The 24,026-nt window shown below is 37.8% G+C and overlaps 1 protein-coding gene across 2 annotated transcripts; it reads right to left on the reverse strand.

Moving 5' to 3' along the window:
- Window positions 1–141: 141 nt before the first annotated feature.
- Window positions 142–22,618, reverse strand: vps41 (VPS41 subunit of HOPS complex). Of its 2 annotated transcripts, XM_030123536.1 has the most exons (28): window positions 22,424–22,618; window positions 22,043–22,081; window positions 16,526–16,633; window positions 15,034–15,111; window positions 12,142–12,216; window positions 11,032–11,094; window positions 10,828–10,893; window positions 9,026–9,145; window positions 8,781–8,927; window positions 8,625–8,691; window positions 8,034–8,131; window positions 7,689–7,818; window positions 7,439–7,554; window positions 7,223–7,341; window positions 5,804–5,885; window positions 5,577–5,669; window positions 5,350–5,477; window positions 5,059–5,203; window positions 4,877–4,918; window positions 4,731–4,781; window positions 4,523–4,660; window positions 4,342–4,396; window positions 3,535–3,675; window positions 3,296–3,432; window positions 3,018–3,117; window positions 788–832; window positions 620–699; window positions 142–490 (listed from the first exon to the last, which is right to left on the reverse strand). In XM_030123536.1, the coding sequence occupies exons 1-28, from the start codon at window positions 22,442–22,444 to the stop codon at window positions 410–412; spliced, it is 2,565 nt and encodes an 854-aa protein (XP_029979396.1). In that variant the 5' UTR covers window positions 22,445–22,618; the 3' UTR covers window positions 142–409. The 2 variants fall into 2 exon arrangements, with proteins under 2 accessions (XP_029979396.1, XP_029979397.1); XM_030123537.1 differs by lacking the exon at window positions 22,043–22,081 and having other exon boundaries at window positions 410–490.
- Between the last annotated feature and the right edge of the window lie 1,408 nt (window positions 22,619–24,026).

Consider the following 24,026-nt stretch of genomic DNA (forward strand, 5'->3'; position numbering starts at 1 on the left):
GATAAAACGCTGTGAAACCGCTTCAAGAAGACTCTTTAATTAAATTCTTCTCATGCATTATTAATTCTCTGACTTTAGAGGATTTTCTTTTACTAGATTATGGAGACAGCATACATAATTATTAATCACAAACTGCATATGGTTTTCGTGTGATTTTATTTTTCAGGCATTGCAGACATTTCATCACCAAATCACATTAGCGACAGGCAGAACTACAGCACTTTACAGTTGTTAGACGTAAATATACAGAGACAATCCAATATAAATGTTTTGCATTTTTGCTAGTGTACAATCTAGTGACTGAGGGAAAGTGATATTTATTGATTAATTCATTGACAGCTTGGAGAAAGCAACGGGTAGAGTGGGGATAAAAGCATCGATAATAACACTGTGAATGCAAAAATCGCTGTTACTTCTTCATCTCCAGGATTCCACTTCCTGGCCCTCGCCTCTTTGCACTGCAGATGTTACAGAACTGCACACCAGGAAGCTGAGATTGTGAAGAGAAAAGGAAGCAAGATATTGCAAGTCTAAGATTGACTGATAAAAGCCACAACAGAGAAAAAAAAAGCAAGCATGACTATATAGCATTCATGAAAAGAAATGTGTAAATACTCACAGTTCCTGAGGACGGTAAACATTCTTTGTGAAACATATGTCTGCAGTGAAACACTACCACACTGAAAGGCTTGGCCATATCTGCAAGTGTGAAACACAAATGGGCAACTTATGTTCTCTAAAATGCACATTAAAACATTAAAAGAACTGACAAAAACAGGGAACTAACCTGATGGTAATATTGTAGCATGGCATGATTCACAGATGTTTTCCTCTGTAAACAAAACAGGCAACAACAACTCAATGAGATCAGTGGTTCATAACAGGGATTTTCCTTTTTCAGACTATGGGCACGTTCACCTCAGTGCTCAATTGTAATGTACTACGTAGATGTGGATTTTTTTTTTTTCTTCTTTTTGGGAGCTAAAATGTGGCCAATATAAAGTTATAGTGTGAGATGAATCACATGCACAAAAATAGCAGAGTTATTAATGTTCCGACCATTATTTTATCCCTTCTAGAGTTAATACACACAGGTAAAACACTCCACTACAAACAAAAGCTGCACACATATACAATACGTGTATTGAAAACCCTGCAGTAAAAGGATCCCGGTCTGTGTTTTACTATTATATACAATGTTCTGGTTTCATTTTACAGCTGAATTCACATTTATCTTGCATTTGAACAATGTGAGTGATTCGCTTCAGTGCTACGTTGTGACAGATGCCCATTTAAAGTGACGCAAAAGTCACATGCATTCTGATCTGACTGTTCAAACTAAGGTCACGTTGAAAAGACCACATCTGCATCTAATTCAGGACCACATATGGAGGTTGCCCTGATCAGATTCCATGGGATTTATGCTGGTCATGAAAAAACATAAATAAGTGAAAAGATCAGATTTGGGCTATATATACACAGCAACTTCTACCTACGTCTAACACTGTAGAAAAAAGCAGAAAAGATGCTAAATTTACCTGAAAAATTCTCTGTATTCATACTAAATTTATCTTGAGTTCATTGACTCCATCAGTCAAAATTTGTTTTGCATTTCTTTGAGCTACTTTCTAAATATGGTAATGACATAAGTCTGAAAAAAGCCACAAGTTGGAAAACCCTGGCTTATACCATCCATAGAGAGTAAATGGTCCATTTATTACGGTCTATTTGAACAACCTCCTCTCTCCTCCTCCTCTTCTGCTCTATTCGTGCCCCAGAAAACACGTTACTGACTCGCCTTCTTCCCTGGAGTCTCTGTGTTTTATGTTCTCACAGGTTTTCCCTGGATCATCTCTGGACCTGCTGCTGTGGTCCTGCTTCTCTCCTGCCTCCATCATCATTATTCATTTATCCATATAGTTGTGATAGTGTTTATTATATAGATATATAGATGGTAGAGGTTTTTATTAGTGGTACCTACAGCTCCAGTGATAGTATATCCACTGTCAATACTTGTATTTGGAGTAGTAGTAGTAGTAGTAGTAACAGTTATTGGTATATATGCTAGTTATTAGTAATGATACTAGTAACAGTGGTTCTAGTTTTTAACAGATATGGTTCCGTTTGCTGTACATCCACGTATCTCCCCCCTATTTTCTGCCTTCTCCCCCCTCCCCCAATCTCTCCCTCTCTTTAACCCTTTAACTGGTCATGTCAGATGTCTGTCCTCCAGAGTCGGGATCTACTCCAGGTTTCTTCCTGTTAAGAGGAAGTTGTTCCTTCCACTGTCACCAAGTCAGGGTTCCCACTCTTCCCCTGAAATTATTTTCCAGGACTTTTCCAGGACATTTTCAGCTGCTACAGAGACAAGTTATCACATCATACAGTAATACATGCCCCTGTCCCCCTCATTCTTTGGAAGTGTTCTTTTCTACAGTTGTAACTTGCATTTACCCAGGTTGTTTCTACGTTTATTACTCAGAGATTTGATGTGCAGTTTATGGCTATAAGTTAGCTATGAAAAATAATTATGACAAATGTATCATAGGATAATGCAAATACACCCACAGATTACAGCGTAGCACTTCATTACCATGACAAACTGGAATAGCAATGTTCAACTGGACAATTCCCAACGCAACTTTCTCTTCTCTCTTTCTTTCTCTCCTGCACTTCCTCTAAAAACATTTGTATATTTTCACTGAAAAACAGTTTCCTTTGTTTCATCTCAGTTTAGACACACAAGGTCACAAGGTGGGGGGACGATACATAATTTTCCAGGATAACTTAACCGTTTCCAGAACATTTGACCTTTTTTCTTATTTTCCATACGTTTTCTACGACTGGAAAATTAGTCAATGATTTTCCAGGTTTTCCAGGACGCATGTGAACCCTGCAAGTGTTTGCTCCTGGTGGATTCTGATGTGATTTGGGGCTATGTAAATAAAATTGGAACTTGAATTTATTTATTGTTTATATCATTGCTTCTGGATGCAGACCAAAAACAGTGCACATACCATCTACTCTAACTCCCCTCATCTGGGTCCGGTGCATTTTCTGGAGCAGGGAGAGAGAGTCAGCCACCAAGATCTTCTTACATCCTTCCCTCAGCAGAATCTTAGAAAAACAAAAGAGCAAGGGCAAGTTAATAAAGAAAATGCTAATTAGTAGAGCTTAAAAAGCAGAGTTTTAATTCAAACCCTCTCTGTTTATGCATCTATCTAGTGATAGTATTTCAATGTAGAACAACTCTGTTAAAACTGTATTCACATCCACACTAATGTACATTTCTAACCTGTAGGTTGTAGTCTTGGAGGATTTTCACTAGTGAATCTCTGAGGTTTGGGATCTCCATGCCCTCCTTAATGCGATGGATGAGCAGGATGGGATCCACATGAGTCCCAATATTATTAAGGAGGCCAGTGATGAAGGCTGGAGACACACAGCAGACAGAAAGAGGGCGTCTTAATAGTAAGAAAATCAAGATCAAAAAGGATAAAATACAGACATAAACAACCCGTAAGATGGCCGTACGTGGTTTATCGATGGAGTAAGAGATGAGATCCTCCCAGAGTTCTGCATCATCCTGCTCTTTGGCAAATTCTATGGCCTTGTCCACATCTGCCAGCTCCTCCATGATCATCTGCAGAGCTCGTCGGCAATTTCCCATCCGGCCTGAATGAAACATACTCAGGGTTCACACACATTTTTCAAGCTCAAATTCAAGTATTTTTCAAGCACTTTGATGGGACATTTCCAATTTTTCCAGTACAGCACCTTATCACTGGGGTAAAATACATATCTACAGGAATACATATACTCATGATTATTTTTTTCACTTTTTATCATAATGATGTACATTATATTATGCTATAAATATGTAAAATTATGTTTCGTGATAGCAAAAAATTTGGAAATTAAAGAAAAACACAGAGTTTTATCCAAAAAAAAGGGGGGCAGCCACTTGGCGTTCTTCAGACACACTGGCATTGAGGTAAATATTAAGATAAAACCTGGAGTTTACCTGAGAGCACCTGCTAATTTTCTTTTATGACATAAAGTTTTATCTTTCAAAATGTATCACCTCTCTGTAAGTAGCCTTGGCTTGCCATCTGACCTGGCAGAGTTAAAAATACATAAATAAATCACGTAGTTTTAATTGTAAACACTTTCAAGCACCTAAACTAAAATTCAAGCACTTTCCAGACCTTGAAAAGACCACACTGAAATTCAACCACTTTCAAGGATTTCAAGTACTGTACAAACCCTGCATACTGGATCAGACCGCTCACTCATTTGACACAGTGAGAAGAAAGGAAACCACCATTAATTAACACTTACTAAGCAGGAAAACCGTCTCCTCTACAAAGCTCCTCTGTTGACAAATTTCAAGAGCCTGTGAGGGGAAGACAGAGGAGAAGGAAGCATTTGTTTTTGGCCTTTTTGAGCATTCTTGTGACAAGAGGTTTTAATTCTTGTAGCTTCTAGAAGCTCAATGTTTGATTGGATGACATGTTTTTACCTTCTCAAGAGGGCAGTGGGTGCTGTCTCTCAGAAAAGGCAAGAGATTTGGCCGGTCGTACTCAGCGTACAGGCCAATCTGCCTCTCGTGGTACTTCTGGCCTTTGTGATGGTCCCTCTTGAAGAGTTTATGGAGGTACTGTGGGGAAAAGGTGGGTCAATAACAAAGTGAGCTCTTGTGAATTTGACTTTAACAGATTTCAACTCACCACATGCAGAAGCTCGGGTCTGTCTGCTAGTTCTTCCACCACCCTGTCTGTCTGTTTACCGATGGAGGAGAGGGAAAAAAAGTTCAGTTGGCAGAAAATTTCATTATATTTTTATTGAACAATCAAATGAATCTGGGTACGCATACCGATATCTTGTCTTCGTTGTCGAGAAGCATGTCAACAGCTTTCTGTCGGCAGGAATTTACAGAGTATATTTATTAGTCAGCTGGGACTTAAAATATGAAAAAAGCTCCTGATAACATTTTTGACAGATTGTTTCATTACAAAGAGGCAAATCACACACTGCTTATATGGAAAATCTGATCACCTCCGTATCGAAGTCCATGAGGAGGACAATCTTGTCTTCAATCGAGGAAAAAAGGTTGTGTTTGTGGATGAGCTGGTAAACATCTTTGTGCCTCAGTTTCAGGTAGATTTCTAAGGCTCTGTCATATCGCTGGTCATACGTGTACCTGCAACAGGATCAAAGACTTACTAGTTACCAAACTTTGAAGAAAATTAAATATTCAATTTGTCACACTTGACTTGTGTTTGACTGTGTTGCTCAATATGTGTTCAAGTGGACCTCTAATACTGCACCAAAGCCACCAGTACTCACAGTTCGGCCAACGTGGTGAGCAAAGTTCGGTTAGTGGGGTCGATCTTCAGGTGATCGAGGACTGCCTGAACGATGGTCATGTTGTTATACAGCTCCCCGGGCCACTCTCGGATTAGCGTGGCGAAGCCCTTCGTGGACAGAAAAGACAGTGAGACAGATCATCAGTTCATGTTCAAATACCAAGGAATTAAAGATGTAGATGTAAAGAGGATCAGGAGATAAAATACCTCATAATCAGTTTTAAGAAACTCATGTAAGATCACTTCGTAGATGGCTGGTCTGAGACGCAGATCTCCTCTGGGCAAATACAGACTGATGGCCTGAAGGTGTAGAAGGTCAAGTAATAAAACACAAAATAAGAGTTCTGGCACATTTTACACTTGGTAGATTATGACTTTAATAATAGATTTCTACTTTATAAAAGTGCTTATTATGAATTCTGAAAAACAGCTACCTTCAACTGTCCAATGGTCTTGAATCTGTAAACTTCATTCTCCCACAGTTCCATGTTTTTGCCAAGAACCTTTTGACACTTCCTGGATTGGAAAAAAGCACATTTGCTGTAATTGGCAGTGGAGTGCCATTTGCTGCTGTGTAAGTGAACAATTAAAGCTGCAGTGCTTGATAGTTTTTTAGTGTCAATGGGTAAAAATTCCATATTTACCTTTGGGCATATTGTAATTCATGTGATCTGAGAGGACTGACACTTCTGCATCTACTGTTTTCATTGTGTAGCAAATCTACCTGGTGACACCCATATTTGTTTATTAGAGCAAGGGCGGGCAATTCATTTTCCTAAGGGTCCACCTAAGAACTTGAGACTCTTTTAGAGGGCCACATCTGTACGCTAAATCCGGTCCTGTTCAATATATGTGTATATATACATATATCTATTTTTTTTGTTGCTGTTGTATTGATAATTTTTTTCCTGCTACTTTTTATTATACTTGAAAAGAGCAACTGTAACACACAGTAATTTACCCCTGGGATTAATAAACTATTCTGATTCTGATATGAATGGTACAATATGTTATTATATATTGCCATGACTGTTTTTATTAGTCTTCACCACAAAACTATGCTCCAAGAACTCACAAAAGGGTTTACCTTTGACTTCAGTGAATAAATACTTACTCTAGGGCTAAAAGTTAACTCATCTTTCATAAATCTCAGCTCACTGACATATTACAGCAAGGAACAAATGAACATGCACAAAAACAGACTTCATTTGTAAAGAATAGAAGACATCTTTAACATAAAAGCATTGCATGCATATGTACACTTATTTACTTTAGATCCTGACTTCCCATTAACCTCACACAGGCTGGAAAGGGACAAAACCAGGCTCAATTCTGGATTAGTGGATTGTAATATAAAGATAACAATTTAACATAATTACCCTTAAAATGACCTTTATACTCTCTTTATGGGTATTCATTTTTTTCTAAATTGCTTTTCAACATTATACATTTTTCATTTACTTGTAAGTTACTTGTTATCGAGATCAAAGTACATTTTTTACATGAATGTAATTGCCACTTACTATTTTATTAAATTTGCAAAGCAAATAGTTCATGTGTTTTTGGACTGATTTAAGACATTTTGATCATAAGAAAACACCAATGATGCATGCACTTAACTAGCGGTGTAATAATTACTTCTAAAGCTACTGTCAAATTTATCCATGTTCAAGTTCCGTATGAAATCTGCAGATCTGTCTTATAGGAAATATAAAAATGATCCTGCATTTAGTTTATCTCTTAACCCATCTAATTCAATTGGTTTAGTGCTTGTAATATGATTCTTCTTCCAAATTTGTCACAGAATGGTTACTGTAAAACCTCTGACATGGATCAAATGGTGGTAAACCTACCTCGCAGCACCATCATAGTCTCCTTTCTCTACCAAGTGATTGATGTAAGACATTCCGATTTTCTGAACGTCATGTCTCTTAATGTTTTTGAAACTGATCTCTGCAGCCATCAGTGCCTCCTGTCACAGCGAAAGCACAGTGAGAGGACACAAAATCAAACTGTGGAATTGCAGACTGTAACCTTTAGCAACATTCATTAAACTCAACAACGCAAACCTCATATTTCTTCTTTTCAAGCAGCCAATCGATATGGTCATCCTGGTCTCGCTCTTTGGCCACAACGATGTCTTTGGGACTGATGATGTAGAAGAGCGACTCTCCCTCAGAATGCTCTGTTAATGAAAATACATTTATGCCTCTGCGTACTGCACATTACAGCTGACATTTGATAGTCAGCGCATAATGAAATCATAGCGCAGTATAGGGCTGCCTGACATTTCTCAGAGGGCAATTTTTATAGTCTTACCCAGGCGGTAGTCTCTGCACTCGTTGTCTTGGAAGTTGCGCACGGTCAGCGCATCTGAAGAGATCTCCTCGCAGCTTTCTGGGAGAGGCTGGATGATGTCCAACCGAGGCCGTGCACGGAAATCCTCGTCCTGCTCTCACACACACACACACACACACACAGACACACAACATGTAAAAAAAATGACTACAGTACATATTATACAGTATGATTTTTGAGTGACACAAAAAACTAAAATAAAATCATCAATGTCAGCTGGAATAGGCTCCAACTACACAGCGACATTGCAAATCTTTAAGAGGTTACATAAAATGAGTGAATCAAAGAATGAACACATATTATTACCATGTGCTCAGAGTTTTCTTTCACAAAGAACAAGGTGACGAGCTGATCTGCCAGCGGTGCCAGACCGCTGATGAAAAACTCTGTCTCAAATGCAGAAACTGTTAAAACAGACACAGTAAAAGAAGCATAATGAAAAAAAGTTAGCCATTTGTGCTGTGGGTTTTGCAAGAAAAATTAGTTTTGACACTGAAACTATATGACAATGTATCTGCACAACGTTAGCTTCTCCCTTTGAAAATTGACTACTAAATGTTCTATACGTGTCTTTTAATATTAAGATTACTCAAAATTTTTTTATCTGACCCTTATGACACTTACTTAACAATGTTGTTACTTGTTCACAGAATTTTACAGATCGTAAAAATGTAATTTAGACTTAGCTATGTTTGTTTGTTTGTGCGGTGTGTTTTATAACTAAAAAGTTGCTCTTAAAAAATTGCCCCTGATGGGATAAATAGAGCTGTTTGCATCATCTTGTAATGTAACATGTTGTATCTGATAGTCGCAATACTGGTGATGGTCCAGTTAAATATTCCTGTACCATTATCAGCTGCGTAAATACACATCCTTAACAGCAATTCTATTTTGTACCTATTTCCACATAACGGCTGGGCAGATCCCTCATTTCTGTAGGATTTCGTTCTTTTACAACACACATCTGAAAAGGAAACACAACATTTCAGAGACTCTTAAATAGTATAATATTACTAGCTTTAATGACAATCTCTGATTAGAAAAACGCCACACCTTAATAGAAGTACCCCAGCCAACAATGAGGGTGGTGTTGTCTTTCCAGCAGAGGCTACATGGGTACATATCTGGCCTTAGACTAACATTGTCACGCAGCACATTGGTAATCCGCTGTTTTGTGCTGATATCATATATTTTAACTCCCTAAAAGAAACAAGGAAACATTAGAGGTTAACCTACACATGCATGTAAACATACACTGTGGACATTATTGGAGTCTGGTGAATCTGACAGATACTCACCACATTGTTGGCCCAAGCGATGAGGTTCGCCCTCCACTGAATATTAGTGATGATGCCTTCCCCTTCATGCAGAACAGATGTCTTCCAGCGATTCAGCCAGTTTCTTTCATACAGAAGCAGCTTAGAAAAAAATCAGAAAACATTTAATACTGACACATATCTGCAGCACAATTTTGAAACAGCATGTGGCTGCAATTGCACCGCTTCACCTACAGAGGGCAGTAGATGAACAGCAAATTACAAAGGAGGACCCAGTATGGAGCGCATCTGATAAATGGGGAAGACAGTCTAAAAGACTTAAGTTAAACTGTGAGGAACATTCTCATTTTTGCTGCAAATAATTAATCAATTAATAAGTAAAACCTGATTTTAGTCTTTTTATGCACATTCTAATTCCACTTCAGAGCATTTAGGCACAAAGGCAATGAAGACAGATTGTTCATTACACTTCATTTGAGAGAAAAAATTCACATTCAGCAGTGGAGGAAGTCATTTTAAGGATTCAAATGTCCAGTGTAAATTGCGAGTACAAGATAGTGTGAAAACCATAAAGAAGTGGTTGAAAAAGTAATGAATTACAAGCATGGTTTCATCTATTGCTCTCACTCTCTGCACAGTAAGTTACGGCTCCTTCCTATAGGAGCTCCACACCATTTATCGCACTGACTGTGGGTAAGTATTTAAACACAACTCTTTGCAGGGAGCATTTGTCTTCTTTCAAAGGTGTGCAAAGCTTTCAAGCCATGCTTCAAGGTGCGGTGTGAGGTTTGTGTTTTTAAACCACAATGTAACATGCCATCAAAGCGACCACAGTGCTGCTTCATCAATTGCAGCTTAATGATCAGGCCTTGTACTGTATGTGCTGTAAAGGACAAAAGCTTGTCATTCACATTCCCCGCTTTGTTACTGTCCTTACTATATAAACTGGTATAAAAAATGCTCCCAAAAAGTGCATAATATTACCAAGGAGGCAGGGAGAAGGTTGTATAGACTCTTTAATTCAGCAGTTGGGCTATGTTAATAAACAGTTTGCTCTACAAAGAGATGATATGACAAAAGAACTGTGGAGACAAAATTGAATTTCCTTTGACAGGATGTGGCTCCCGTTGAGGCTTATTGATTTTCATCACAGGCACCTTGTGGAGGCCTTCACAACTTGGAACTGAGAGGAATCAGCGGCAATTGAAAGAAAATGGCAAAGTAACACTAACAATGGGGTTTCATAAAAAGTTGTTTTTCCTCACCCCGGTTGTATAAATGTCAGTATATTTTATTTATGGATGGTTTAGCAATGACGCAATGTCAGTGCAGTTTATAGTAGTGTAATTGGCATTTGGTAACACCTACTGTAGCCCGTTTCACATCCCAGAAGTAAAATGACAAACCTAATGTCAAAAATCCTTTTCCTTCCTTTCCCTTGGTGACATACCTCCCGGAGATAACTTTTAGGAAAAGAAATCACTGCATGAACCCGGAAATCCTAAGACTATGTACCCTCTTGATAATGACATCTATTTGCCGTGCTCGTGAAGCATTGCCTTTCAAACACTGTTGAGCGAACAGCACTTTGTGAAAATGGGTAGCTCTCCGGAGAGCACTCCAGCAAAGAGACAGAAAAGTAAGAGCCTTTCACACCAGACAAAGGCCTGTGCGTCGCCTTCAGCCAAGCTTTGCAGGATTCAGTTACACCTGACCACAATCATGATGAATTATTGTAGCAGGACACAATGATGATGAATTATTGTAGCCGGAAAGGCCTAAGAACGCCGGAGAGTAAAGTAAAAAGTACTATTCAAACCTACCTTGTTGCCCCCAGTGACAAATTGTTTGTAGTTAGATTTGGTGAACTGAGGATGTAATGCCACCACCTACAAAACATTACAGAGAGACAGATTCAGGATCAGAGTACACTACTGTGGCGCACTCGATTACCTTCTTATTAGTTGGCTATAAACAAGTCATGAGAGCAGATACATGCAAAGACATCTATAAAGTTTTCAGCTTACTTTGATGGGACAGTCAAAGTTCTCATGGAAGCCCTCTCTTGTATAGAGGCCGAATACTTGAACCTGTAACAGAGATGAAACAGCAGAATGGCAAGTAAAGGTGAATAACTCAAAATTTCTCCTTTAATTGCTGCCTCTGCAACTATCCGAGGCCAGCAGGGGGAATTGCAGTCAGAGAAGACTTTGATTGGCTCCCTACTTTCTCCGCTGGGTCACCAATTAGTGTACGAGTTGATTCTTTGAACCCTGCAGGGTTTAGAAACTAGAGTCCTAATCTTGGACTTGACCACAGCCTCAGCTGACCGCAGCAAACCCTAATGCACCATTAGAGGAGAGAAGACCCCTGGTTTTTCTATATTCAAGGCCCAAAAAAAAGAGCAGTTTGTAAGTAGGTGAATAATATGGCAGTCTGATGCAATCTCTTATTTAATCTGCATCAACGATTAAGGATTAGGTTAGATTTTAAAGGATTAACAGCCAAGTGAATTGGTTGAAGGGAAACAATCGCTGTAGCATTGATTTTAATTGTCTGCTCCACTTTTTTTGTGTGACAAGATCTTGTTTTTTTGCCACCAGAGTGCTAGAAGTAAAGGGGGAGGGGGGGACGATATCAGAGAGCATATCTTGACTGCGAAATCCATGAAGGATGGTGGTAATGATGAGAGGAGACAAGATAACAGCAAGGTGGAGAACATGGGAGAGGGTATCCATAGATGGATGATGGTTGACTGACAGCTCAACGGATCTGAGTGCAATCCTTTTCCCCTACTTTTCAAAATTGGTACCAGCTTTTTATAAATTCAATGCATCATGAACAAAATAAGGATTTATGTCTAGATATGATGAAGATAAAACTCTAAGTTAATGCTCTGATGGTGAAAGTGTCTTCTGGAAAAAAAAAAAAAAAAAAAAAAAAATCCCACTTAGAAATCACCACCAAAAAACTTCAAGTTCCACATCATTAGGATAAAGTTTAACCCTGATAAGATGAGTTTTTACGTGAATAGTAATCTAAGGATGAATTATGAAAGATGAAAAACACTGATTGTTGCTTCTTTGCTGTGGTGCCCAAGGATCAGTAACCAGCAGTGATGAGCGGCGAGATCTCACCTTCCCATCCTCAGAGCAGATGCCCACATGCTCTCCACTTTCATCCAGACTGATCTGGTTGATCTTCACTGAACTCTGCAGAGACAGAATATCATGGCATCTTTTTTTAGAGCAAGGCAAATATCTCTATGGCTGACATTTTAGCCCACTAAGTGAAAATGCCAGTAAAAGCGAAAAGTCAACAAAAAAATAAATAAATAAATAAAAATTTGTGTATGTAATGGATGCATTGGTTCCATATGTGTCAAAGCCTAGAGCACGGCACTGATCTTTGAAGGTATCGCTGATGCTTTTAAATTTAAGACATCATGACACTATAGTGCTCTTTAGATAAAAGGATCAACCAAATGGCATAAATTATAGCATGTGTCACTTAAAAACAATCCCAGTGGGGGAGTTTATATTACAGTGTCGACTCATGACCAAAAAAAGTCTTTAAGTTTTGTTACTTGAATTTCATTAGGTTTGCCTGTGTATTCAACAGTTCTCAAAGTATTATCAAGTTAAAGTATGTATAGCTTTTCTTACAGGAATGTTTTCAGACCCATCTGTTTGTTCTATGTTCCTTAGGTGAATTGCTCAACAAAAACACCACACATGGAAAACCAAGTACAGGTACAGTAACGTTAAACTGCTCCCAAATCAAGCTCGATTACTGAATTTTTCTGACTTGCAAATTTAAATGATCATCTGGAACATATCACTTCATTCTAAGCGAGCATGAATGAACGATCGGTGTAAAATACTCTTCTTAACGTTTTCATTTTATGTGCATCAGTTATTCAATTCCTGCTGAAATGACTCCTCTTACAGCCTGATGAGATCCCACATTTAATAAAACATAATATGTGCATAAAGATCAGAGAAATCAAAGAAAACTGATGCGTTATGTCAACTACATCAGCAAAATATGCATCTGGAATACATTAAATCAGTGGCTCCCAAACATTATCTCAAGACCCAAAAAAGAAATTTGGCATCTCCCTGCAAACCTGCAAAAATACATAGCATTTAACACAGATGTAAGATTTTACTGATTCTCCCACTGATAAAACAGGCTCTGAAAGTCTCTTTTTTGCTATTTTATGTCTCTTTGCATCTGTTATGTCATTTTTATTCTGTCACATAGTACATCATTGTCACTTCATTCATGTTTATGTTTTTCCACATCACTTCTGTCTTTCTGTGTCTTTTACATCATTTGTCTTGTTACATTCTTATTCTTGTCGCTTCTTTTATGTCATTTTAATTTTTCATGTGCTTAACATCATTTTCATTGTTTGTTTCATTATTTTTATATATATATTTATGTTTTCACATGGTTTTGTTAGGGAAAATGTAAGTAAATTTTTCCAGAGAAAATAAATCCACATATCCTATTGTTACTATTTCCTCGTGAGACCCAGCAATGCATTTTTATCCTCTTCAGTGACAAGAGTTTCACAGCTTTACTTAAAAAACAACAACAACAACAAAAAAAAAAAAACGCTGTCCACTGCAAAGGGTATTCCTTTAAAAAAATTTTTTAAAAAATGTACCTGGAAAACTGTTGCATCACGCTGTTTCCGATCATAGCAATTATTTAATGTAAAAAAGCCAAAACTTTTACCTTCCTGGGTCTCAGGAGGATATATTTTATTCTGACAGTTAGCAACTCAGTAAAAACAGCTCTAGGTTTGAGTGCTGACCCTAAGTTTGGATTAAATGCACAGTGTTTAATTTCTGCCCTCAAAACATTAACAAAGACATCGTCTGATGTTGTTGTGAAGCTGCATTGGATCATATGAGCTTTTGTTTTCGCCACCATTGCCAGTGAAAACTCCTGCTTTTGCCTCAGGCAGAAGTCATGTTTACAGACAGAGTCAAGTATTAAAGTTTCACATTATGTTTAGTTTCACTTATTGCATTTTATTTTAATGAAATGGCCACAAGGAACATTATGAATGACACCATGGTAGTGACAGAAAAACAGAACTGTGTGGATTTCTCTGAATTTTTTGGAAACAAATACTGCTTGGCCAAAAAAATTAGTCATCACTTGGATCCTTCCATTGGATATTTACTGTAGTGATTAATATATTTCAGCAGAATCAAGTTCTTAAACTCTAACTGATGCAGTAGATTCTCATTTCTTAAACAACCATCAGTTTGTTAAAGAGCATAAAGACTGGACTGTGTTTCAGCGGATAAAGGTCATGTGGTCTGATGAGTCCAGATTGACCCTTGTTCCAGAGGAATGGATGCATCAGGGTGAGAACAAAGGCAGATGAAGTGATTACTCATCATGTCTAGTGCCTACAGTACAAGCCCATGGGGGCAGTGTTAAGATCTGAGGTTGATTCAATTGTTCTGGTCTAGGTTTGGCAATGATATGAGCTGAACACAAATATACTGAATGACCAGTTCTGAACATCGCTGGATCATCTGGATATGTTTGAGAAGACTGTGGTCCGACTGCCATCAGTACAATATCTTGACAAAAAATTAGTACAACTTTGTCATTGTCATTTATTCTGACTTTGCATAAACATGCTGTGGTGAATGCCTACTGTGATCAAAGCTGAAGGCGGTATATGGACATAGTGCGTGCATGCTTTTTTTAGGCTAGGCAGTGTATAATGAAATATCAGCACATATGGAAAAAAATATGTAACACAGGCCAAATATTTTAACATCACATATAATATCTTTAATTTGTCCTAATCTTATAACAGCTAACTGAACCACGAATGTTACTAATGTTAAAAAAGGTGTTGTAAATGTCTTCAAGGCCAACAAGAGTACAACATAAGGGCACAACAGAAATAGAAAGGCAATGTCAAAAAAAAGTTCATTATGTGCACTACTAGGTTATAATTTAAGTATTCCACCCTCAGTGTATAATGTACTCACTATTTCAAACTTCTGAGTTACATTTCCTTGGATGTCCAGAAGGAAGACCTTTCCAAAGTGGGTACCTAGAGCCAGAAACTGGAAAATGGAAAATGCAGTGTAAATTAAAGCAGAAAACACTTGAAAGCAATTCAAGATTTTGGGCAAAAAAAAAAAAAAAAAAAAAAAAAAAAGAAATCATGTGCTGATGAAGGCTGTGGAAGAGGATATAAAAATATTTCCTGAGCTGGAGCACCACGGGCATAGTGGGGATTGGGTGAGCTTGGAGGCAAAACTGTGAAATTGCAGGGGGTGGAAAAAGCCCTATTTATTAAAGCAGACACTGTGAAATGGCATTTTTTTTTTCTCAAATTAAAATGCTTAAGCATAATAAATGCACTGTACATCTGACTTCTTCCCATGCTCCCCATGCAATGCAATCACCTCCGTGCCCTGCATCGAGCTATTATTTCTACTGAACAGCAACTGGTTTCTGTGTTTTGTGCCTCAGCAGAAGTGCGTGTGTGCGTATGTGTGGGTGTGTACGTGGGTCCACTGGGACAAAAAAATTATAGAAACTGGGGGCTTTTGGCATTAGATTAAGTGTGTGTTCTTCCACCCAGCTCCTTGCTCCATGCCCTCCTCCTAATCCCCCTCCCTTCTAGACCAGCGTGTGGATGTGCGGCGAGCCCACCATGCTTCAGTGCAGTCTATAATGAAATGCTTATATTTACAGGCACAGCTGAGCATGTCAGACAGAGCCTCTGCAATCTCCCAAATAAAATAACCAAAAATAAATAAATAAAGGGTTCAACCTTGTGAGGCGGAGCGACTTTTAAAGGGATTTATCAGAATGGAATTGTTCAAATGAAATTCCGATTCAGACACTTAAAATATGAGGCAACATAAGGCAATATGTGCTGCTGGTAGCTTTAAGGTTGTGGGAGTTTGCCACAGTTGGAGGGGGACAGTGTGACCACACAGGTAGCCTGATGGAAAAGAGAAGAAAAAAAAAAAATACCATGAAGAAGGAAGAAAGACAGTCAGATCAAATTTAAGATTTCAACAAAGTGATGTCTCCCACTGTGGCAAGGATGCTGTTTTGAAGCAAGAAAAAAAGGGGACAAAAATCCTTAAAGTAAAAATAAATGAATGAAAATCAATAGTGGTTAATAAAATATAATGTGAGGAGATGTAACCGGGTGTGACTTTTGCTCTGCTCAGGCGTGCATGTGCTGCTACCAGTGCCACGACGATTAACCACCTCGCCAAGACTGGCCCTCTTAAAAATATCAGCGTTGGACAAACAGAGAAAAGCGGTGAAAATATGTAAGAGTGGGAATAAAACAATGGAGCCTGGTGTCTTCTGATGTAACCCCCCCGAGAGGAAAAGAAAGGGGAGGTGAGAAAAGAATGGCCTGCCCCAAAATGTGTGCATAAACAATGTGAACTCTGTACTTGAGAGTGGACTTGAGTGGCGATGTCCTTGTGGGTAGTGGATTATAACCTCTACCTTGTCATGGACGGTCATACAGCTGGCTGCATCCTTCTGCAGGATTTCTGTCACCCCATTGGAGAGTCTCTCATACTTCAGCTTGGGCTCCTCCTCACTGTCCTCCTCCTGGTGGAGAAAGCAGACTCCTCAGACTGACTCTCCTTATGTTTGTTAACAGGTGTGTATTACAGCAGTGTGGTGTCCACTCACAAACACACCCCACAATGTTTTTAAAAGCCACTGACAAATTTACTGCAATGTATAAGAAGTCCATTTGAAGCTGTTACATCCTGTGTTCTGCCTGAAATCTTCCCTTTTTCCATCCTTAAATGGTTAGATATATCTGGCTTTTGTTGCTTTTATTGTATTAATTCTTGACAAAATCAAATCCTATCAGGAACATTTTTTATTATCTAATATCCTCCAATTCCCCTCTGCTGTAAATATGTAAATATAGTCTGTATAGTTTTTATTACTATTATTATTTTACATTGTGTGCTTTTGCACTATCTTGTTTTTTTGCACTATTCTTATGCATGTACACTTTTTATTTGCACTCTATTCTGTTGCTGCCTTGACCACTGAATTTCCCCATTGTGGGATCAGTGAAGTCTAATCTAATCTAATCTAATCTAATCTAATCTAATCTAATCTAATCTCAATGGGCCTCAGACGAGAATCACATGTTCTTTTAAATTTGCTCAGAAATGGAACATATGAGTGATTTATCAAAACCCATTACATTTTTTTTAACCTTTTTTTTTGTTTGTTTGTTTTCTAATTTTCTTTCAAGTATAATGAAATTTTATGAGGCATCCAGGGCTGTTGTAGGAATTGTCTATAGTTAGTTTGCTGTAATCCTCGTAAAGTGTCTCACTCCATGTTTGCTTAATAACTTGTTGACACTGACTATGTTCATGCATTTAGACTGTTTTTTTGCAGTTGTGAACATGTGCTCCATCTGATGTGACAAACTTATATCATGTCAGGAAATGTTCAGATGCCAAAATGAAAATAGGCCTTAAGCAATAAATATCCGATTGACTACACAAGTCATGGATGAAATGAGACAACTGATAATTTTGTCTACTTCAATTACACTATCCTTTTTTTCTAACAATAAAAACATAATTTCAGTCCAGTTTTGATGGTTTTTGCGTCTAAATACGACACAGATTTTTCATTTTTACTGCACATTTCTAGCTCCAAAGTTCAACAGTCTCCTTTATTACTACTGATTTGCATCAATATCAGCACCAAATACAAAGAACACAGTGAGCCCTAAAACCTATTCATTTTCTTTTTTTTTTTTTTTTTTTTTGGCGGGGGGGGGGGGGTATTATTGTCAATTCAGGAAAAAATACTGAAAATCAGACTACAATTACTCTCCTTAACGCAGCAAATACGAACAAGATATTACTTTAGGGCTGCAATTAATGGGCATTAATTAAGGAATTGATTAATGAAGTGTGAAAAACAGCGATTAATGAAATGCCTGTTTATCTTCCACCAAATGTCTAAAATCTAAATGCTCATATTTAAGGACATGGAAGCCAAGAACCAAAGAAAAATAAATGAAATGAATAATTAAAATCAAAGAAGTTTCTGATTAAGTTACAACTAATTGACTAATTAATGAGAAATTATTAAAACTCTACAATGTGTTAACACAACAAATGTGTCCTTCATTGGCTTCAACAGCCGTCCTATAATAATCTACAGTCGTCCACGAATGAATTTAAACTAATATGTTTTGGGAGGCAGTCTACTTTAACTTCCTCTCCACCAAACTCAGCAAAACAACATATGTGACACAAGTCTTCATATGCTCTGGCAACTTAAACATAATTTATATGCCGTGCATGTTTCTACCAGGAGATATCAGTGCAAAAACAAATTCCCATTACATTGCCTGAAATGCAGGATAAAGTAATTTTTATCTTTTCTTCAGGCTGTTCATCCCCAGTGAAATACATGGGTTGGGTCTTTTCATAAAACAAACTTAAAGTATTCTACTATGTTACACATTGCAGTGTGAGCCAACATTTGTGGCCAGTCACAGCCTGAATATTACTCATAATTCAGTTTATAACCAATGCTGCACAGTCTGTGGCTGCCCAGAGGGTGCATCAACTCAAAACATTGTCTGCCATTATGTGCTACTGGGTTTGAGGTGGGGGACAATAGCGTGGAAAAAATGTTATTTTCAAAAACAATCCTTTCCCACTCAACAACGCCATATCTAGGCTATTTCCTGTGTATTCTGGTTGTGAGATTTCTGATGCGAGGGCATTTGTCACGGGTTTCAAAGGCGTATCAAACAACAAAGGCAAACTTCATCCCCAGAGAGAAACTACCCATTTTCAAACTTTTGCCATCTCTTGTAAGTTGCCCTTTGTTTTGTCAACTGCTGAGCTGGTCTTTGTGTTTTTTGTACCTTGTAATCTCTGCTTATTGACATTGACATGAAGATGAACTATTCCTCATGTCTGCATCTTGTTTAAGTTTCCTCAAAAACACATGGAACAATAAACTAGTCTGCCTGAACATTGAAATACTGACAGAAAATGTCTCCCTGAATATTGTGAGAGTCCACTTATTTAACCACCTCCCCATGTATGGAAGTGAGCAAACACAATGAAAACACTGCAGAAAATGTAACAAAATGTTAAATTACAGTTAAAATTAGCAGTTAGGCAGTGCCTTACTGACCAAAGGCTCTCTAGGGTCCGGTTTTAATTAAGGTATTATAGAATGGTCTAGGGCTGTGCGATATTGGAAAAAAACTGACATTGCGATTTTTTTATACCCCTGCGATATATATTGTGATATGAAAAAATACTCTGGCGTATATAATAGCTGTGTGGTGCTGACGTAAATGGTCAAACTAATTAGTTGTGTTTCCTCTTGCTGTGGCAACAGGTGGAAGACACTGTCAACACAGAACATGCATTTCAGTATCATCCTTCTTGTAGCTAAAATAATTCCAGGTAACTGATGTTGCTTTTCTTTTTGGCACCAAGTCTTCGTTTACAGTGATTTTCTCTTGTTCATTGCTCATTTTTCAATGTTGTTACCAGCAACTCCCTCCAAACTGATTAGGAAAGATCGTGATTGATGGATCGCTGCGTGCAATGCGTGTCACATACCCTTGAAATTAGATGAGAGCACGTTGAGTTCATTTGCCGCCTACATTGCAGGACCTGCGATGTGACTATTGCACACATGTACATCGCGATGTCGATGCTCAAACAATATTTTGTGCAGCTCTAGAGTGGTCTATAGCATTACTAGACTGTTTATTTTGGCTAGAATAATGCACAAAAAGAATGTCATAGTTATTTCAAGCTACTCTACCTAACTTACCACCAACACGAGGCAACAAATGACAAAAACGGGTAATAATAAATTTGCAGAATATGTTTGAGGTTCATTAATTTTGCGGAATGCAATAACATTTAGGGAGTGCAGCAACTACTGGAAATATGAAGAGACTCAAATATTTAGTCCAGGGTAACAATATGGAGCCTGGACTTTAAAGTTAACACAGCTGAGTCCAGTTAGTCTGGGACTGCCAGACTAAATTGTTAAGTGAGAATTAGTCTGGGTCCATTCATTTCTGATTTCCAGACAATGTTCTCAACAGGTTCAGAGAAAAATGTCTTAACATGAAACTAGACAGACCTACAGCCAACCAAAGCAATGGCACGGACAAAAGCAAATTCTGGACAGACAGCAGTCTGTGGTGACAGCGAGTCATTATACCAAACCATATCTGATCTGACCCAGATGAATGGTTGCCATTTGGTTTGCCTGATCTAGCCTGTGTGAATGGGAGCAGTGCCAGACTGATCTGCCAATGAGCATAATTCAGATGCATCTGTTTAGGGGTCCTTATTAAATGGCATTAGTTTTCCAGATTTCTTTTTTATAACATTATTTCCTGAATTTTGCTGATACAGTGTCTTATAATTGTTAAAATTCTTCCTGAAAGTAACTTTTCTGCTGGAGCAAACTAAGCACAGAGGCTTGAAGCCAAGTTTTTTAGTTTGAAAAAAGGCTTAAAGCTTCAATAATAGATTTTGGCATAACTGGCCGAAATTCTGTAATTACCTTTCAGAATACTGTAATACAAGATGTCTTGCACTTCGGGGTATTTTCAGGCTGTAAAATTTTAATCACAAGAGTTTTCGAAAAGGAGGAACATCATAGTTGTTCTCAGACACGAAATGGAAATTTGATACTTATCAGATTGACAGCAGTTTAGAGTCTGCCAGACCTGTCTCAAGTGCTCTGCTCTATATATCAATAAAGAAGTGGCATGACAGCTCCCATAAACATAAATGGATTCATTTTCTATACCAGTGAAAAACAATGTCAGGTCACCACTATATTTAGTCTTTTTCTTGGGACAAAGATGAGAAAGCTTCAGGAGGGTATGCATTTTTAAATCATGCCATTTCTTTGCCCTGATTTTGGCACCTGCTTCATTAGTTTACCCAGAATTCAAATTTAAAAAATAGTCCCGCTTAGGATCTGAAGTCTGAGTACTAGTTAGCCTTAATCAAGAGCTATAGATTGACTTAGTAAGATGAGTAATGGCTCTCATATTAATGAGATTACTTTTGTCTTATTCTCTGCATGAATGTCACTGCATGCACTGTATGCATAAACCATCTCCTTGATTCTGTTGATAAAATACTTAAGACAACAAGTCCAGAGGAAAAAAATGATTCTAACATCAAAGCTTTACTGGATTATGTCATTACAAATTACACTACAGCAGCTAAATTACAAAGCTAGAGATACAGAGTAGAAAAGGCTAGTAAAAGGCACATTTATGCAGTGAGCCTGCTGTCAACCAGTGAAAGTAATCAGCTGCAGCCACTTTGAGGAGATACACAATCCCACAGTCCCTGTTGCTAGTTTCACTCTATCTGTTTGTGTCCTGAAGTAATGAACACACTGTGCACAGAAAACAGGATGTCAGAGTTTTATTTACAAGCTTGAAATTTTCTTTTTCCATTTCCTAATATTTCATTCTATTCTCTGGGTTCTAAAAAGACAAACTCCCCTTTCTGCCAGACTGATGTGTAAAGCTATATTTTATTTAGCCTACTTGTGATTCTCAGAAGCACAGGTGTACTGTAAGAGACTGAAGCTCAGTCCTAATATTGATGGATCTGGAAAGCTATCTGTAATTCATGAGTGTCTGACACCTCTCAAAACCTGACAAAGATCCTTTTGGGATCAAGAAGTGTTGATAAAGGTTGGCTATGTATTACAGTCCTTTCAGTAAGCAGTGGGCTTTATCTGAGTACAAAAATCACCCTTGTCTGACAGAAAAATGCACACCCCTGACATCAACAATATGTTGCTGTTGATACATGCTTACACTGACATAGTGGTGCAATTCCATTACATTTTTTGGTGCATTTTATTCCTGACTGTTTGTTTAAACTCTTGTTCTCTCTGTCTGTCTTTATAAAATACAAAAGAAACAACAGCACAAAGTGGTGTTCGTGTGTTTCATACCTCAGACTCATCTGTGAATTCCTCACTGGGTTTTCTGCCCTGAATGAGGAGAAAGTCTGAATGTCAGCAATAGAGAAAAAAACGCATTATTGTGCATTTTTATGTAAGCTGTGTATTAATATAACTTTAACTTAAGCACACATAAAATAAGATCGAGGAATATACAAAAACAGCATATATATATTAAAAGGTTTGAAATAAACTAGGGCAAACGTTTCTGTCACTTCGATACACAAATGTGTACATATTTTAGCTAAGGACCGATAGTAGATAGTAAATCAAGCCCGGTAACATTGTTAATCGACAATATTTCTAAAATTTTGAAACAACTATGTATGAGACATCAACATTAGCCGGCTAACGTTAGCATGTTGTGCTTACCTGCTCTTCCACTTCCGCCATTGTGTTATTATTCCTATCCGAGCAGAACAGCTGTATCCTTAACCCTACCTTACTACATTAGAACTATCATAACCATGTACCGATATAACAAAACGTGATTTCTTCAATGTCAAAACATATCCCCCAAATGAATAAAATGTTGTTGTCGAAAACAGCTCCCTCTGTCATAAGCTAATCACATGACTGAGAAGGGACACTGAGGCATCATGGGTATTGAAGTCCTCTGGAAACCCGACACGAGCCACCAGAAAAGTGAAATATTAATTAGTGAAAAAGAGCAGAAGGTACCTTACTTTGTGTTTCCCTGATTTCTTTCGAAGTGCTTTAGCTAATGTCCTACGTTTTAATTGTATTTTTTTCACGTTTAAACTTTAACATAGTGCTCATTTCACCTGCTACAACGCGATGTGTAAGAAAATAATACTTGTTTGATTAACCGTTGAAATAGGTGATGTTGGAGCTGAATGGCAGCGACATCTGACATAGATATGTGCTTCAGATAGCTTTAAACAGGTCGGTATCTAATACACAATTTGTATTTCTATTTATTATAACTCCATATACTTTTAACAATTTAGAAATAACTAATAAAGCACTATATTTTTTGTGTAAAGGTATAAAATTAGCTAAACTATTTTATAGCGCTAGTTACTTTTAGCTAGTTATTAGCCTAAGCAAAGTTGTCCTTGTAGTGTTGTAGTTAATGTAAAATACTGCTTTATAGCATTTTAAGCATCTGTTTAAAGTATACTTTTCTTGTTCTAACAGAGTATTGTGTTTTTGACATGGATATTAGCAGTGGTGAGTGAAAACAGCAGCTAAAGGTTGCAAAATTAAAATTAGTATCTTAACGTTTTACAAAATTGAGGTGCAACTCAATATAAAAAAAATCATTAAGTACAATTAAAGGTTGGTTATTTCAACTGATGAAAATGTAGGACTTCAGTATATTACTAAACAGTTCCTTTTTTCCATGAGATTGCAGCAGCAGATATTGAAATCCCATTGTGTTGGCTGGTGTACAAATCAAATTTTGTTTTGCTTTACATTGTAATGTGCCATATCAAAACTGTAACACTGAAAATGTGTATGTGTAATGTTGATTGCAAAGTTGACCACTACTTGTTTTGCATGTTTTCACACATTCCTGGACTTGGCCAAATGAATCCTTCAGTTATTAGTCGACTCTGCCGGTCTTTCTTCACCCTGCTGACAGTCGCTTGCCAGAGTCCAGATGAATGCCAAAGGTATGATTTGCCTCTTCTTTATTGAGATTGTCTCACACCCCCATCTTGCCTCATCCATCCTCCGGAGAATCCTAATGCACTGATACCAAGGGGGAATAATTTTTTTTTCTTTACAATCTACTTAGCAATGATTTATTGATTGTGGCTTCCACCCTCACAGAGAATTACCGATCCTTTTTGGGAAATCAGATTTTCACACCTTTCATGAGTGTGTATGTGGCGCAGGTCTCTAGAGACACTGTGAGGGGAAACTGACTTTGAGGAGCAGCCGTGTGTGAATCTCCACAGTGTCACTCCTTTGCTACCAGTAGTATGCCCAATTGATGGCCCTGTGG

Source organism: Sphaeramia orbicularis, chromosome 20, assembly GCF_902148855.1.
Source record: "Sphaeramia orbicularis chromosome 20, fSphaOr1.1, whole genome shotgun sequence".
Classification (NCBI taxonomy): domain Eukaryota; kingdom Metazoa; phylum Chordata; class Actinopteri; order Kurtiformes; family Apogonidae; genus Sphaeramia; species Sphaeramia orbicularis.

Coding starts and splice junctions, on each gene's coding strand:
- vps41 (XM_030123536.1), bottom strand. CDS start 22,444: ATGGCGGAAGTGGAAGAGCAG. Junction 8,928..9,025: donor TCGCTTGGGCCAACAATGTG/GTGAGTATCTGT, acceptor TGTTTCTTTTAG/GGAGTTAAAATATATGATAT. Junction 700..787: donor TGCTACAATATTACCATCAG/GTTAGTTCCCTG, acceptor TCACACTTGCAG/ATATGGCCAAGCCTTTCAGT.